At 40.9% G+C, this 18705-nt stretch overlaps 1 protein-coding gene across 2 annotated transcripts in view; it reads right to left on the bottom strand.

Moving 5' to 3' along the window:
• The window catches only part of DPP7 (dipeptidyl peptidase 7), a 2619404-nt gene that overhangs the window by 1446836 nt on the left and 1153863 nt on the right, over positions 1–18705 (bottom strand). For both annotated transcript variants that reach the window (XM_044058506.1, XM_044058507.1), the window contains exon 7: positions 10955–11015. In XM_044058506.1, coding sequence (XP_043914441.1) covers positions 10955–11015 — 61 coding nt within the window. The remainder of the gene's footprint in view (positions 1–10954; positions 11016–18705) is intronic.

Raw genomic sequence — 18705 nt, 5'->3', positions numbered from 1 at the left:
TGGGTAGATCTAGGAAATGAAGGGGAAGTGATGTTGGTCGGTCCCAAATCTTTTGGGGTCGGGGTCGACAGAATCTTAGCCAGTGCCAGCATCCATAAAAGCCTCTTGACCAACCGGTCCACATCATCATCCAAAAGGCTCCTGGAGGACAGAGAGGATGGGGTTGAGGACCTCATTGATTGAAGGATTGGAGAATGCAAGACAAGAGAGACTGGTTCCAGAACTGGGGATCAGATCCGAAATCGGGGAGTGAAGAGGTAGCTTTCTTGGGCCCGAAAGCCTTCGGGACCGCAGAGGACTCTCTTCCATATTTCTTTGTAGATTTCGATGACGGGGCCATGGAAGATTATCTTTTGGAAGATTTCTCCAATCTTGAAGATGGAGACTGATGGGAGGATTTAGAGGGACTCTGATTCCCTTCTAGAGCCCCAGTAAAAGGTACCTTCAACAAGCCTCTATCAGCTTATTCTTTCTTTCCATCAAAGGTCTAGAGCTTAATGCATGACAGAATAAGCATGACTCTTGTAGGTGGACAGCACCTAAACAATACACACAACTGTAGAAATAACACAAATAAAGGCAAAAGGCAAACTGATCCACTCCCAAGTATTTTAGTGCTTTTGTTTATAAAATACAAACTTCCTCAGAATAAAAGCTTAAAAACTTTAATCATGGTGGCCAACTCATTTATATATGCACTTATATATGCACTAAAAATCATGTGATAAAACTTGCCTCAGTTTGAAACCAGCATTTAAAGATGCATTACATCTGCAGTTTATAACGCATGCAAGAAAGAGGGGGTCCTATAGATGATTTTTCGGAATTTAAGTAACTCAAATGGCAACTGTGAACCAATGCAACAAGTTATCCAGGACTAAATGGTGTGGTTTCTATCAGTCCTATTTTAAGACTGAAAGCCAAGTTTGCTATCTAGCTACAACTTTGTTTATGGGGTGTACACTGTGTTAAAGTCAGCATTTTTGTATATAACATTATAGGTAGCACGACAGATTCACATATGCATTTATTTACACATGCAAGAATTTATTTAGTGGAGGCATTTTAGTAATATTACATGTGAATATGTGTTTGTATAGTTTAGCAGTGTGACAGTAAGCAATGAATGTATAGGAAAATGCATGTGTTATAAACTGCAGATGTAATGTATCTTTAAATGCTGGTTTCAAACTGAGACACGTTTTATCACATGATTTTTAGTGCATATATAAATGAGTTGGCCACCATGATTCAAGTTTGTAAGCTTTTATTCTGAGGAAGTTTGTATTTTATAAACAAAATCTCTAAATAAGTACTTGGGAGTGGATCAGTTTGCCTTTTGCCTTCATTTGTGTTATTTCTACAGTTTGTGGGTGTCGTGGAAGTCTTGAAATACACACAACTGGTGTGTCCATCTGTCAAAGACATCATCTGACTGCATCTGTCATTTTTTAAAGCCCGAAGGCTTTGTTTCTTTAGTATCCTTAGACAGCATTCAACAGGAAGCAAAAAAAAAAAAAAAAAAAAAAAAAAAAAGACCAATCACAACAACTTTTTTTTTTTAGAATATAAAGTTAACACACCTAAGGAGAAACTCAAGTCTAGGTAGCAGTAACAAGAGGAGAAGTCTCTAATTCAAACGACACTCTTCACAGAAAACAGAAAAGGGGGGAGGTAGGGAAAGCCCTCTAAGTTAAACGGGCCAAAGGAAGCTCTCTAACTCAAAAGGACTACCCATAAGGGATAAGAAATACAAAGTTAGTTTAAACAGCAAAAGACCCAAAAAACTCTCTAACTTAAGCAAGTTTGGGACCGGGATAGGGAGAACAAGCAAGCAGGCCTAGCAGTAGATGACGGCCAGCAACAAACAGTACAACCACAACAACGGACAGAAAAAGATGCATCAAACAACTGTAATAATAAACTGAACCAAATACACACTAAAGATTTGTTAGAAAAATACAAGAAAAAGAATAAATTGTTTCCACTTAGCCTGGAGCCTAGAGGAATCACCCGATCTTGTTTAACAGCAAACGAGATCTGGGCAATCTTCCCTGAGCATTATGGGATAGGGTACAGCCATGAGCAAGTGGAAGCTCTCGAGCTTTTGTACAAGGTCGAGTCGGAACCAATTCTCGGTTCTGAACCCAACCAGCAAAGAATGAAGGCGAGATAGGACAACATAACATTGTCAAGTTTCTTAACCGCTGATGCCATACATGTCATTGTCATAAATCTGCTCCTTCCCAGACTACAGTATAGGATCATAGGTACTTATTAGGCTATTACTCTTGAGGATCTTAAAAAGCCTAGTCTTGTACTCCCATGATTTTGCAATACGAATTTGAAAAACGGGCCTTACAAGTATATGTTGGATCCTTACAAGTTTCCCCTATCCACGAAGGCCACTGGTGGTAAACTGGGGAAGAATTTGTGGTTACCCATCCATTTGTCTAATTTACATTTGAATAGAATAAGAGAAGGACTCTGCTTTAGGTGGAGGGGAAGACACAGTTGCATGAAAGCGGTATTCTCTGTGATTCATACCTATCCCTCTAGCATGTTCTATTAATCTTGCAAAAGAAATTGAGATGTCTTGAGCAGGTGTTTCTGATACCACTGAACTTTGGAATTTATAATAGGCCTGAGAGAAAAGGGTCCATTACCTCTTAATAGCCTGTATGACACTGAGAAAAGAAAAGTACAGTTTTGTACCTACCATAAATGTAGATGTTCGAAGATCCACATTGCTGCAGTCCTTACACTTGGGTAGTCCGCTGTCCTCGGTCGGCCCGAATATCAAAGTATAAGGCTGACGTCGGTCAAGGTGCATTTGACTGACATCAGGACGTCAGGGTACAAATGCGCATGACCGACGTCATATCCTCAGTCTTTTCTTGACCCAGATGTCAGAAGACCCTAAAAATAAAGGTCAAAACCAAAAGACAGCAAACAACCAACCAACCACCCTTGCACTAATTATATGTACAATATATACAATATACACAATATGTACAACCCAACCCACACAACCACCTCTAACTACAGAGGGAAGGAGGGAGGGTAAATTGGACTGCAGCAATGTGGATCTTGAACATCTACATTTATGGTAGGTACAAAACTGTACTATGTTCTTCATCTCACATTGCTGCAGTCCTTACACTTGGGTAGAATCCCAAAGCAGAGGTAAGGGAGAATGGCTAAACTACAAGGAAGCAGGAGCTGCCAAAATGCCCTGCAAAACAGCAGTGGCAAAACCAGCCCTGGATTTAGAGTAAAGTGGCAGGTGATAATGCCTAGAGAAAGTATGCACTGAACTCCAAGTAGCTGCCTCCAAAATATCCTTGGTTGCCACTCCCCTCAAAAAAGCTGTCGAAGTGGCAGTAGCCCTAGTGGAATGAGGCCTAATCCCAGCTGGAATCTCCTTGCCATGATGGGAATAACAGAAAGCAATGCAAAACCCAATCCACTTAGAAATAGTTTGTTTTGACACAGGCTTGCCCTGAGAACTCAAAGCAAAAGAAACAAACAACTGCTGAGACTGCCTGAACCCTTTAGTTCTGTCCAAATAATAACGCAACTGCCTGTGTACATCTAAAGTGTGCAAAATCTTTTCCCCTTTATTTTGGGGATTTGCATAAAAAGTAGGCAAATGAATAGTTTGGTTTAAAGCCACACTAGAAACCACCTTAGGCATAAAGGAAGGATTAGTACGTAATGATACCCTATCCTTATGGAAAATCAAGAAAGGCTCAACCACCATAAGGGCCTGCAATTCAGAAACCCTTCTTGCAGAGGTAATGGCCAACAAAAGCAGTCTTCCATGATAAATATTTCAACTCAGAAGTAGCTGCAGGCTCAAAAGGTTGTAGAGTGAGTTTCTCCAACACAAAATTGAGATCCCAAGCAGGAGTAGGAGCTCTTCGTGGGGGTCTTATATTCTTTGCCCCTCTAAGAAATTGCTTGAACAAAGGATGAGAAAACAATGGTGGGTCACAATCATAGTGAGCCGAAATTGCTGCAGCATGAACTTTAATAGAAGAGAAAGACAAACCTTTGTCCAGTAACTCAGTAAGATATTGAAGAGCCACACACAAATTAGACTCAGAACCATCAAAATCTTTTGCTGCACTCCAAAATAAAAATCTCTTCCATTTATCTGCGTACACTTTCCTTGTACTAGGCCTTCTAGCTTCCAAAATAACATTCAAAACTTGCTGAGGAAGTGGAGGCCCACTATGGTTCAAAACAGAATATGCCAGGCTGTTAGGTGCAGAGAGTGAAGTTTGACATTGAGCAAATGGCTGTCCTCCTGTGACAACAGGTGTGGAATCGAAGGCAAAGGCCATGGAGGCTTCCGTACCAGACTTCTCAGTAATGGGTACCAGTGCTGTCGAGGCCACTCTGGAGCTATTAAAATCATCCTTGGCTTGTCCTGTCTGACCTTTAGAAGTACCTTTAGGAGGAGAGGCAGAGGTGGAAAGGCATACACATGAAGATTGCTCCAATTGAAAGAAAGAGCATCCACTCTCCAAGCTGTGGGATGAAACCTTTTTGTGCAAAACTTTGGCAGCTGATGGTTTAGTGGAGAAGCGAACAGATCTATGTCTGGAGTTTCCCATGACACTGTCAATTTCTGAAATACATGAGGATCCAATTTCCACTCGTGGGGATCCATAATTCGTCTGCTCAACACATCTGCTAAGGAGTTCTGTGCTCCTGGCAGAAACCTTGCCTGAAGATTGAGCTGTAAACTGAGAGCAGTCTCCCACAAAATCATTGCTTGCCTGCATAGAGGATAAGAATCGTTCCCCTTGCTTGTTGATGTACCACATGACAGTTGTGTTGTCTGTTAGAATCAACACCTGCCCTGGAAGAAGTAATTCCTTGAAAGCTATTAATGCAAACTGGACTGCTAACATCTCCTTCAGGTTGATATGTAGATGTTGTAGTCTGGCAGGCCACTTGTCTTGTATCCACTTTCCATTTAGATGAGCTCCCCAAGCTTTGTCTGAGACATCTGTCATTAAAATCTGACTCGCCTCTGGCCGGGTCACAGAGAGTCCCTTGTTTAGGTGACATTCCTGAGCCCACCACAAAAATTCCTTTTGAATGCAAGGTATTATTTGAATGACAGTGTCCAGATCCCGGCAGTGCTGTGTCCATACATTTTTGAGATACCATTGCAGCTTCCTCATATGCAGTTTGGCATTGGGAAGCACCAGAATACAAGATGCCATGAACCCTAAGGCTTGAAGGACTGTCCTTGCAGTCAGCCCGGACTGATGAGATAGTTGATGGAAGTAAAGGGAAAGACTCTTTTGTTTGTCCGGGGTTAAAAGGCCATCTGGGATGCTGTATTCAGTCTCACACCCAGAAAGCACATGTCCTGAGAGGGTACTAGACTGGACTTTATTTCGTTCACAGAATACCCCAGGCATCTTAGCACTGCTATCACATATTCCAAATGATGAAGAAGCTCTTCCCTTCCTTGAGCCAGAATCAGGCAGTCGTCCAAATAAGGATAGATCTGTATTCCTTTTAGCCTGAAGAAAGATATCACTGGAGCCAGAACTTTCGTGAACACTCTGGGCGCAGTAGATAAGCCAAAGGGCAATGCAGAGAACTGATAGTGAGAAGTCCCAGCTCGAAAATGCAGATACTTCCTGCAACTTAGTCTGATAGGAACATGAAGGTAAGCCTCCTTGAGATCCAAAGTTACCATCCAATGATCTTTGCCCAGCAGAGGTAAAAGCTGCTGCAACGTCAACATTTTGAACTTGGGAATGTCCAGATAAGTGTTGAGGATAGATAAATCCAAAATTGGTCTCCACGTGTTCCCCTTCTTTGGTACTAGGAACAGGCGAGAATAAAATCCTAGGCCCACTTCTGGCATAGGGACCGGCTGTATGGCCCCTATTTGGAGTAACAGAGAAACTTGCTTGTGAGCCTCTATTCTTTGTTGAGGAGGAACGTCTGGCATGCCTTTGAAAGGAGGCAAGGTATGGAAATAAAACCTGTAACCGTGGTGTATGATATCCAATACCCATCTGTCTTGGGTAATTAAACTCCAATTTTCTTTGAAAAGTGCCAACCTTCCTCCCAAAGGTGCTGCCAGGCGAGAAGGCTCTGGCAGCTGAAAAGGTAGGTCATTGCGTCTGTTTAGGAAAGGACTGACCCCTGCCCTCACCGAAGACTGTGCAGGAGAACTCCCTGTTCTAGGCCTGAAAGAGCCCTGAGCTCTGCCCCTACCACGTCTAGATCTACCCCTAGACTGGGAATCATAAGAAGGATACGTCCACCCCTTAGTAGGCCAATTTCTACTAAACTTTGGAGGCTGGACCTGCAAAAAATCTTTAACAGTCTGCATAGACTTAGCCTTGTCTTCCATTTTCTTTAAAACTGCTTCAACAGGAGAACCAAACAACACGTCAGATTGCAAAGGAGCATCTAAAATCCTTGTTTTAACATGGTCAGACAAATTCTGATCCCTCAGCCAGGCGTGCCTGCGAAGAACTGACCCAGTGGCAGCCACCCTGGACGAGGCCTGTACAGCATCAAAACCACATTGCAAAGAATGCTTACCCACCTGTTCAGAAACATGTACTAAATCTTGCAACTCTTTACAATCAATACCTTCTGCCAGAGCATCAACCTTAGACTTCAATTGTGAAAGGAGATAGTTTTGGTATTTCAACATGTGAAACTGGCAATTCAAAGCCCTCATAGCAAGAGTGGAAGAAGTATAAACTTTCTTTCCCCATCTATCCAAGGCCCTGGCCTCTGTCTGCAGGAACCGGATTCTTTACAACAGAAGCCTTAACACCTTTAGGCCCCTGGCTAACAGTTTCTGGGTCTGCCCTAGGACTCTTAAAAAGAAACTTATGAGCTTCAGGCACCCTGTAATACCTATCTGGTTTAACAGGAGCAGGAGGCAAAGAATCAGGATTAAGAGAAGCCTCTGTAAAAACATATTCCACTACATCCAAAACAGGAGGTATAGCCAAAGGCCTATGCTGGGGTAAAAACAAAAATTCCCTAAGCCTTTTCCTGGAATCAGAGAAGTCCTGACCTTCCCACTTAAAATGCTCCCTCATGGAATGAAGAGTTTATGAAAAAGAAAAATCCTCAGGAGGAGAAGCAGGAGGAGTAGAATCATCCACATCAGAATCAGAATAAGGAGAGTACTCCTGCAAGTCTTCAGCCGAAGACTCTGAAACATCTGAAGCCTGCTCAAAACTCCCTAGCTCAGGCTCCACCCTAGGTCTCTTATCAGGAGGGGGCATAGAACCCCTAATCAAAGTAATCAAATCTTCTGCCATTTTAAGCATATGCTTCTTGGGCACAATTCCTGAAGAACTAGGGGTAACACCAACTGAAGCTAAACCTGGCCTGCCCCTGGGAGAAGCCTTGGAAACAGAAGGAGAGGGCCTAACCACCCTAGGCAGGGAGGGGAGTATAGTAACCTGAGAAGCCCCATCAGCCTGGCCTGCCTCCTGAGAGGCCACATCCTGCAATAACAAAGTCTCTCCCTGGGAACCCAAAGAAACCTCCGGTGGAACCACCGGCTCCACCGACACCTCTAAAGAACCGGCGTCCGGTACTGACGGTTCCTCAAGCCTAGGTTTAACAGCTTTGTCCTTGCGCTTCTTCGAAGAAGCGGGCGTCGGAGCATCCGACGGCATTTTATAATTGCACCGCTTCCCGAAGACTAACCTGGCACAATCTAATCTTCTCTTAATAGTGCGCTTATTGAATCTAGCACAAGAGCGACACCCAACAACGTCGTGCTCAGGCCCTAAACAAGGAATACACAAAGTATGGTAGTCTCTATGCGGTATCTGTTTCCCACAAGAAATACAATTATTCACTTTTTCTGACATCCGGTAAACCACTGAGGCAAGAAAAAACTAAAATATTCCCCAACGGGGTACTTAGCCAACTTTGATTCGGTCTGAAACTCCGAAATCGAACAATTTCAGAACGCCAACCGGCACTTGCAACGCTGCTTCTGCATCGGACCATGCGGCAAAAAAGACTGAGGATATGACGTCGGTCATGCGCATTTGTACCCTGACGTCCTGATGTCAGTCAAATGCGCCTTGACCGACGTCAGCCTTATACTTTGATATTCGGGCCGACCGAGGACAGCGGACTACCCAAGTGTAAGGACTGCAGCAATGTGAGATGAAGAACATCAATGCTTTGAGACAGTCTGCATAGTTAAGTTTTTAAGGAAGTTTTTTGGCTTTGATACCCTGGCCAGATGTCAGGTCACCTCTGCGAGATAACCCATCAGTACAGGAATACTGCAACAGCAAACTAAAGGACATCCATGCTGTCTGCATCCAATTTAGCAAGGTCATGTGGCATGGTTAGAAACTTTGGATAAAGAACTGAATGGACAGTTAAAATGAGGCAGTCATAAAGGGACTATCTCCTTAACTTCAAGATGCACTTTCAGCAAAGTGTCCAGAGAATATAACACCTGACCCTTCCATGGAAAGCACTTCTGATTTTTTGTTTCAGCCATTCAACCACATTTTTTTGCTGACAGTATGTTTTACAGGAAAGCTTTAGGAAACGGGTAAACATATGGGTATGTAGCTTACTAAGACTGGATTGTAAACACTGCACTTTTTAAAGATTTATAAACTGCTGAGCATCCATACTAGAATGTGCAGTAATATCCAACATCAAGAGAGTTTATCTGTGTACAATAACCACATACTGGGTAGCACACATAACCGAACTTAAATGTTTTCAACTTTTACTATCACACAACTGTTCTGGTCCAAAAACAACCTTTGTCTCTCTGATTTTTATTTTGGAGCTGCTAGCACCTTTCCAGAAGTGTTATGTACTTCTGCTCTTTAGCTGGATGCTGGTTTTGCTGTTGGGCACTGTCTGGAGTACTGTGGAAATGGGTAACAGTCATCACTTTCCTTCATTTCTCTAGCTCCAGAAACTCCACTGCAGGGCGGCTAAATAAATCTCCACTAAAACAAAAGCAATTTCAATTTCTACCCTCTTGGGAAAGGTTCAGACCAAACCTTATGTAACTTGTAAACCGAGTTGGAACATCAAGAGAGGCATTTTGTCACTGCAGGTGCTACTAACCTTATTAAAGCATCACCTACATCACAAGCACATTAAATCTAAATTCCTCTCCTGGTTTCAACTGAAAACAGTTTCACCACAGTCATTTAAGTGTCAATAACAAGCAGAGCAAGTGGAGTGTCCTGCACTTGCTCCAAAATGGAACCATGGCACTGGAGCATACAAGCTACACTAATCAATTATCTTACAGGGAAGTAAACATTGTCTTTCTAAGCCTTTTCAATAACATGCGTCAGTAGCCGGATCAGCGTTCAAATGACTGAAAGTGTCTAATCAGCGAATGTCCTATATACCTCATCAGACTTTCTAACAATATAAAGTTGGGAATCAGGATCCTAGTTAACAGCATTAATGACTCCTGAAGAAACTTGGAAAGGAATTGTCTAAAACTGTGCGTCACCTATCCTCATTAATTCACAATGTTTTTGCTTGTTTCCTTCAGGTACCCAAAAGTTGCAATGCTCAGTATTGGTTTGCTTGAGATGCTATACCTGAGCTTGTTTTTCCTCCATTTTTTTCTCACTAAATACCATACTCTCTATCTTGAAGAAGTAATGTTGACAAGAAGCAGCCCAGATGTTGTAAATGCTGTAAAAAGAATTTTGCCCAAAGAAAGATATTTACTTACCAGCCTTGTGACAATATGACTGAATAGTGTTCTCACACACAAGATGCTACAGTACGAGGAATAAAGCAAGGATCCTTATGGTTAGATTACTGCTCAATATGTACTGTATGTCAATAAATTATCTTCTAAGGGAGTAAAGAAGTAGAAACCAAAGGTCAGTCTTTTTTTTATTGAACAACAAAACATAAATCTTTATCTGAAAATCTTGAAAACACAAATATGAACACACACTTATCTCAGAATTCACATGCAGGTTGCATAAAGTGGAATGCCTTGTGCACCCTACACCCAAACCCAGAAAAATGATGTCCCCATTCATTGAAGAAACAAAGCCAAAACACTTCAATATCAACAAAGAAGACTGTCTTTTGTACCAAGAAGAAATCAAGTGCTCCTAAGAGTTAACCATCTTGTTTGTTCTGAAGTTCTCATACAGATACAGTCAAATCCCCCACATTTTGCCAGAGTTGCCATACTATTTGTCAAGAAGAAAGGTAGGCACGTGGCGGCCACGGTGGTGCAGCAGTTAGCATTGCTACCTCACAGCAAGAGGTTCTCCAGTTCGATCCTCGGCCGGGGTGCCTTCTGTGTGGAGTTTGCATGTCCTCCCTGTGGACGCGTGGGTTTCTTCCGGGTGCTCCGGTTTCCTCCCACATCCCAAAGACATGCTGTAGGTGGATTAGACACACTAAAATGGTCCTAGCTGTTAGTGTGTACATGTGTGTGCCCTCTGTGGAAGGTTGGGCGCCGGGCTGGCAACTCGACACTGTAAAACTCCACTGCCAATCATGAGCGGACAGGTGATCCGTTGTGGCGACCCCTAACTGGGAAAAGCTGAAAGAAGAAGAAGAAAAGTAGGCACGTTTTAAATGCTAGAAAAACTTGATGTCAAACAGGGTTTAACACACTTGTAAGATGCACTGTTACATAGCTGTATCAGGATTATCCATATTAAAAAATTACATCAGAACAAGAAAATTGATATGTAAAAAAGCTACCCAAGAGTATGAAAGCAAACTATTTAAAAAATGTAAACAATAAGTAATAGTAGCAATCATGTTCATGCCACTTTTACATGCATAGACTACATAAAGTTTGAATGATAGGTAAGGGATACTTAGATTCTTCCAGACCATTTTTACTATGGACAATTTTATCTAATAAATTAGTTACCATTAAAAGAGAAAGGAAATAAAGTTCTCTCACCAGAAATATCCCGTAACCCAGTCACATGATCTGCTGCATTCAGAATTTTTTGACATGCAACCTAAAAGGTGAAAGGCACAGTCATTAGCATCAGCTGCTATACTGCAAACTAGTGTAATCTAAATACAGGTAAAATAGAAATTATTTTTCAACTAGGACTCTTGATTTTTAGTGACCCAAATGCAACTGTATTTGAAGTATTAAATATTATAAAATAGATTAAACTGGAAGAGAGATGTTTAGAAAAGCGAATGAGCAAGTTACATAGAATAAATGGAAATTGTGGGAACAATACATGCAGAATAACTTTCAGGAGAAGAGTGAAGTTTAAGGGAAGGCAGGACTTCAGCAATTTATGTAATGCTGGACTGATTATAGTAACAAGAAAAACAAACTATATGTGATGTACAATGTTTGTACATGGAAAATGTTAACATGGTCTGTTTTCTTGTCTGTGTAGGTTTGCCTATGTCTTGTCATTTTAAAAAAGAAACATCTTTATTGAATTATCACTTATGACAGAGATAGGCAAGTGTACATTTTTATAAATGAACAAAAAACATACTGACATTTTCATTTGCAAACATTATACATCACTTATCTTCTGTACAGTCATTGTCAAACATCACATAGCTCATTCAATTCCCCTTCCCTTAGCTTTATCCCTCCTCCAAAAAATTATTCTGCATGTATTGTCCCCACAATTCCCATTTGTTTTTCTATGTAATTTGCTCCGACCCTTTTGTTAAGATTCCACTTCCAGTTCTTTTATCTCCTTTACTTTATTCACTACCGCTATTATGGTTGGTTTAGACCAGGATTTCCATCTTCCAGTAATTGCTTTATTTGCACCCACCAGAATTAAACTTAGCAAGGCCTTACTGTCTGTAGGCAATTCCGATCCTGTATCACAGCCAAAACAAATATAATTTCTTTAGTAACATGTTTGCTCATGTCTTAAGCGATAATTTAATAAACATTTAAAACTGGGGGAAAAAAGGCAAAACAGTAGATCTCTGAGGCATGCAATTAATAATGACAGAGATAAGATCATAATCTTAACTTACCCTGGGTATTATGTAAAGTATCCCAGCAATTCCATTTAGACTACATTCTCTTACTCAGCTCTACAAATGTATGTCTCACACTAGAGTGCTCAGATGATGATGCAAGACTGATCACCTTCAGTTCTTCTCATAAGGAGTGTATTCCTTCACCCATGAACAGAACTCAACAAAGTCTTTACACAAAAAGTATAAGGCTTGGTGAACTGACTCTGAATTTTTTATGATGGTAACAAGGCATAAAGTAACATAAAACAATAACAGCAACTACAATTATATGTGAAAGGAAGATGAGTTTATTTAGTGTAATGATTCTCTCTCAGGGAGATACTGTTTAGTGAGAAACTTGCTCAACTATACTGACTTAAAAAGGCTGCACTGTAACACTTAATACAGACCACATAATATATCCATCCATACCCAACTTGAATCTGGGTGATGGAAGGCTATCAAAGTAGTACCTTACAACCCTTGTCCTTCCTTAGGATTGTGCCCGCAACTTGTAATGCTTGAAAAATGAGGTGACGTCTTACCAGGTAACCGCTTCAAAAATATTCTGAGAAGATTACAGAAAAGTCTGCAAAGTATCTGCTAACCTAGTGCAGTGTAATTTCACCACTCCCTGGAGCGACCCTCATTACTTTTCAAATGAAAAGCAATACAACAATTAGCCATCTGGCTAGACAGTTCCCCTTGCAAATCTCCTTTTCCTACCCCTGTCAAGTCCAAATTTGATTGGTCTTAATTACCAAAGCACTTGCCTATATCACTTCTAACCTCCATGCTGTAGATGATCAGTTCTCTTAATTTCCTATTTCAGGCAGTAAACTAGAAGATGAAAAAGCTCAGTTCATTTTTCCCTTGAAACCACCACTGCCATGATGTACCTGTCTTCAGTGAAACTCTGTCCTTATAAATAAAGTAGAAATTAACAAGTGGGCATTAAAGTTTGCTGGTCTGAAATCTACCTGTCAGAATCTGCTGCTATCAAAACTTAATTTTACAGGATTAGCAAATACAGCCGTGTGAAATGCTCAGAGAAGTTCATATTATGAACTGTCCTTGACATCAAAGCTATCTGGATGAGTCATGCAGCCCCACTCATAGGATCAACAGGAAGTTACTAGGCTATTGGCCCTGACGCCATTATAAACCTAGCCAAGAGTTTAGACCATGCATAGACAAATCAACAGCTGATGCCCCTGTCCAGCAGGGACATGAGTGGAATCTCAGGGATGTATTTTCTATTTCCCATCCAGTTATCCAGGTTGCGCTTAAAAAGGGGTAGAGAGGTACTCTGCTTGATGTGGAGAGGGAGTCTATTCCATAGATGGGGTAGTCTCTGGGACACAAATCTGAACTGCCAACAAGTCCTATTGATATCACAGACTAGGTTGAGGCAGCATGTGCGGGTTACTCGAGTGGAGCTTGACTTGAAGAGATGTAGCAGTCCCATCAAGGCGGGGTTAGAGATCGCCTTGTATGCCAGACAGAGGTCACGTCTGAGGAATCTGTATGAAACAGAGTAGAGGGATAGGGCTTTTAGCCTATCTGTGTATGGTAGATTTTTGAGGCCCTGAATTCTCCTGGTGAGGAGCCTCTGTGGTCTCTCCAGCTGCTGCATGTGCTTTGTGCGGTACATGCCGAATTGGGCGCTGTACTCAGTAATGGGCCTTATAAGGGAAGAATACAAGGATGTTATCCTTGTTATTGATATGTTAAGGATGTCCATGTACCTGAATAAGATACCCTTACTTATGAGGTGGGCCATGTAGAAAGCTTTCTGTACAACTGAAGCAACATGGTGGTTAAAAGTCAGGTTGCTATCTATCTGGGTGCCCAAATCCCTCACAAGTGACTGCGTGCTTAGGATGTTATTAATCTGATAATTTGTGGGAACATCACCCTCCCCAAAGGGTATGATGATGCCTTTTTTTGTATTCAGCTTGAGGCCATGTTTCTGGCACCAGTCATTTGTTTGGGCGAGACCCTCTTGGAGGATGTCTACTTCACTAGGGGAATTGATAACAGCTCCCAGCTTGCAGTCATCTGCAAACTTGGTCAGCCATAGCCCACTGATTTTGGCCTGCACCTCAAAAAAGTATATCCCAAATAACAGAGGCCCCAAGACTGAGCCCAGGGGTATACCAGTCGATACGGGTCTACTGCTTGAGGTGGCTTCCCTAATTTTGACTAGGTGGGTTCCATCAGTGATCCAGTTAGCTACCAATCTGGTAACATACGGATTGATGACTAGTTGAGGAGTATTATGCCCGAGTGGGGAATAATACTGAAGGCTTTGGTCAGGGCAAGGTAGGCAATGTGCACCATCTCCCCCTCATCCATGGCTTTGATGACGGTCTCAAAAAAGTCGACCAAATTTAACAGACATTACTTCCCTTTGAAGCCAAACTGTGTGGGATCGGGTATTTGGATGTTATCAATGTCCTTGTTAATGAGGTCCATGAAAATCCGTTCCATGGCCTTGCAGATAAGGCTAGTTAGGCTGATGGGTCTATAATTTCCCAGATCAGTGGACGCACAGTTGCTGTCCTCCACTTAGCTGGGACAAAGCCAGTACTCAGGTTTTGGTTGAGTAGGGCACCTAATGGTGCTGCATGTTCCGGCCTGAGTTCATGTAGGATGCAGCCTGGGATGTTATTGGGTCCCATGGAGGCTGTATTTTTTGCCTTTGGGAGAGGCAGTGATGACCTGATCCCACTCCATAGGTGGTTCCCTAGTGCAATCTTCTACCTGAGCAATAATGAGATGGAGTTCAGGGGATGGGCTTAGGTACATAATATACAGCATGCACAGCTATTACAAACATTCTACATTCTGTCTTATAGGTTACTTAGATATGATTGCTGTCTGGTTTATAAAGCAATGCTTGAACTGTTTCTATTCAAAAAACTATGCCTGAAACACTGTTAGAAAGAAAATTACTGCATTTAAACTTTCAAGATACTAAAAGCACTGTACCTATTTATCTTTCACTATTTTCTTACAAGTGCACATATCAAACAGATAACCAAAGTATTCATCTCTTTCCTGTTAAACAAGGCCACAAAGGTATAAAAAACAAATAGTAGCCAGGCCAGCTACACAGATAAAAAGAAGCTGTGACTTATTTCCTTACAAGCAAGAAAGGATAACACTGCAGCAATTGCTAATACATATGCACAGAATAACAAGTTGGAATCTATTAGTATCTACTCCGTAAAGGAAAATAATGCATCTTAAACTATTTTATAACTACTGGAACTTCATTCCAAGTTTTTCTACTGCTTGTTATACAAGTTATGCAGCACCTACCAATACTTTTACCCTACTGACAACTTGGAACATAGAATGCAGCTCCTTACCATACATTTTTTTCCAAATTTCTTTCCACCAGCCATATTGACAAACAATAAGACAATAAAAAGAAAAGTAGTCTTTAAAATCACAATCTATAGAAACACTCACTCAATCTTCCACTAACCAGTATGCTCCTGGGTGAACTGATCATTATTAAGCAAAGGATCCTACTGGAAGCTACACTGATACTGATTCTTCTGTTTCTCTTTCAGGTTGTGTTATCCCTGCAATGTTCTTAGTGTTGCTGGGAAGATTCATAAAACCATCCATTCACAATGAAACAAGTAAATTCTGGTTTTGGATTGGTATGTTTTTATTTTAGAGAAAAAATATACAAAGGTAAATTTTACTGGACCTGTCAGTTAATAGACTGAAAAAAATTAAGAGGCAAGCCATTACAGTTTCTTACTCAAAGGGTGAGTGTGTGTCTGTGTTGCAGCTTAAGAGCAACAAGCTGGCTATGACTTAACTGACTTTCTAACACAATCAGCAGCAGCACTGCCATTACATGTGTGTGTGTGTGTGTGTGTGTGTGTGCACTGTGTATTTAAGAGCAACAAGCTGGACATATTTTCTTTCACTTACCACCACAAACAGACTTTACACAGGCTGGCTGGCTATCTTTGGTGGTTTAGCACAAAGATGATGTGTGCGAAAGCAACAGTTCATTGCCACTGTGGTGCAGTGACTATCACTACCATTCACAGTACTTTAGTCTGGTCAAGTTGCTGGCTATGTTTTTTTGTGTGTGTGTGTGTGTGTGTGTGTGTGTGTGTGTGTGTGTGTGTGTGTGTGTGTGTGTGTGTGTGTGTGTGTGTGTGTGTGTAATCCGCATATCCTCCCTGTTTTAGGGAATATCTATCCATGTGCTCTGGTTAACAACCACCTCAAAAAACAAGCAGCAGATTAAATGGAATTTTTTCACTTTCTGTGAAGGTGAATGTGAAGTGTATGTGTGTGTATAAAAATATCTCCAATTTTTATCTGTGCACATATAACAATGCTGGGAACATACTTAACTCTTTTGGGTAGCAGTAAACAAGTAATTACATTTCAAAAGTAAAGCATAAAATGCATCACAGAACATTTAGATATTTAGTGCCTCTAGGAGTCGCACACTTCCCCGACTAAAAATGGATTTGGACATGGACTTAGTGGTGGCTTCTACTCTGTTTCACCCACTCTTGTTTCTTAAACCAGCCCTGCTCAGTGGTATGTACCAAAGATTGGTGGAATTTTTTTTGGGGGGGGGGGGCACTGGGGATGGTGTGGTCATTAATTCTTTAATTTTAATCAGAATCAAACCTCAGAGGTGTGTACAGGAGTCATTACATATTGTGTTACAATTGGGGATTGTGTCATCATTGTTTCTTTTACTTTTCTCACAGACATAGGAGGTGTACAAAGAAGGTTACTATAGCTTGTGTAGGGACAGTATACTGTTTAAGAAAAACAAACAAATATATTACTGTAATCATTATTTTTGCTTTCCTCATAACCATGCATCAGGCATGTAAACAGGTGGCTGCCTTTGGGGAGTTAGGAATGAAGAGTGAGGAAGCATGCTATGTGTATATGTATTACAGCAATTACTTGGAAAACATGACTGTGGCCATCTAAACTTCTGCTTGCATCCAAATCTAACACAATGGCAGTGACTTTTTTTGGGGGGGGGGAGGCAGGCAATACTCCCAGACAGGATTTGTGTATCCTCACAACAATTATCTTAATTCATTGTGAGCTACTATTTTGTCAGCTTTGAACATTAATCACTGGGAAAAACCTATGTCTTCCTTGAAATCCTGATGTTTTTAGTTCAGACTAGCCATTGGGAAAATTCTCTAAAATGCATTACAGACATCTACAACTGTATGGCTTCTGGAGGACCAGGGTTACTTGAGTTACTTCCTTAACTAGCATTACTTTGCTGTCCTTGTCAGGAAAGGTATATTGAAAGGACACAAGGAAAACTATAAACTGAATGCAAGGAAAACTAAAGTTGAACAGCAACAATGAATTTCCTTCCCTAATCATCATTTCAGTTCAAGCCCCTATTGAATGAAAAGGATGCGAAAAAAAATTAAGAATGCATATACAGAAAGTCATGGCATCTAGAAAAAGCTGAAGAGCAAGGCAAGAATGTGAAAAAAGAAGAAAAATGTTATGTACATGGTGTGGGGAGCCTTGGAATGGAGAATACGCATAAGGGAGAATTGGAGGGCACCATTTTACCCAAATCCATTTGTGTACATAGAATTGTAAAGTGTCACTGTTTCAAATAAATGCCAGCAATTGTGAATGTCCCTCTGGGGGACAGTGTGGTACACAGGCCTGAGTTAATTTAACAGCACTGTAGATAATATTTCAAGTCTTTGCTAACTACTACTAGCAACATGAACTAAAATGCTCCTTAGAAGGGGTGGAAGTGATAGGGTGAAGTGCCCCGGGGTCACCCAAAAAAGCCAACACAAGCCCTGGCTATATGTCAAGCAGCTTGTATCTTGGGTGTTTTTATAACACAGGATGCTGTGTAGACATTTATGGCACTAAAGATTATAATGCCTTCTGTAGCATTAGTTAAGCAACTTCATAGACGAAAACTGCATTTTGGGCAGATTATGCAATTATGGAGCTTGACTGTCACATTCATTTGCTTGCCACTTCTACTTCAGATTACTTTTTGGAATGCATAAGATGTAAATATGAATTGCTTTCCACATGCACAAAATTTTGTGGAGGCTCAGCACAAAAAGGTACTAAGTTTTATCGGACAACAGAAATTATTTGTATTTACTGTGTTGCAGAGGCAGTAAAAACTCCATCGTATCATCTGAATTGTGGAAAAATGCAGTACAATGGATCTACTATGATATGCTGCACATAATCGACGTCTAGAAAGACCATTTTCACTTCACCTTTACAGTTAAAGCTGCTGTTATTAATGTGCTACTGAACACACTCATCCTGCACAAAGCACTGTTTTTCTGGAGGAGCACATCAACATCAGGTCAACAGCATTCATTCATCTACACCTTGTTTCTCTGTGGGACCCAAAAAAAAAAAAAACTTTTTTATTAACTTAACTCCACATATGACATGTAATTATTACATTTTTATTTAATTAATTTATTTACAGCTTGTTTACCAGGACAGTCCATTCAGCCCAGATGAGCCAATTTTTAATGGAGTCCCGGGGAGAAAAGCTCCATAAAAACAGTATACAATGAAAGCAATGCATTTACATTTTAAATGCAGGTGATGAACGAAGGTATTACATAATATAAAAAAATTATAGTTTACAGTGGAATTCAGATACAAATAAGAAAA

The sequence above is a fragment of the Protopterus annectens genome, chromosome 16.part0 (assembly GCF_019279795.1).
Source record: "Protopterus annectens isolate FY-2018-M chromosome 16.part0, PAN1.0, whole genome shotgun sequence".
Classification (NCBI taxonomy): Eukaryota; Metazoa; Chordata; order Ceratodontiformes; family Protopteridae; genus Protopterus; species Protopterus annectens.
The sequence above is the reverse complement of the archived record's forward strand: the minus strand, read 5'-3'. Positions and strand labels throughout refer to the sequence as shown.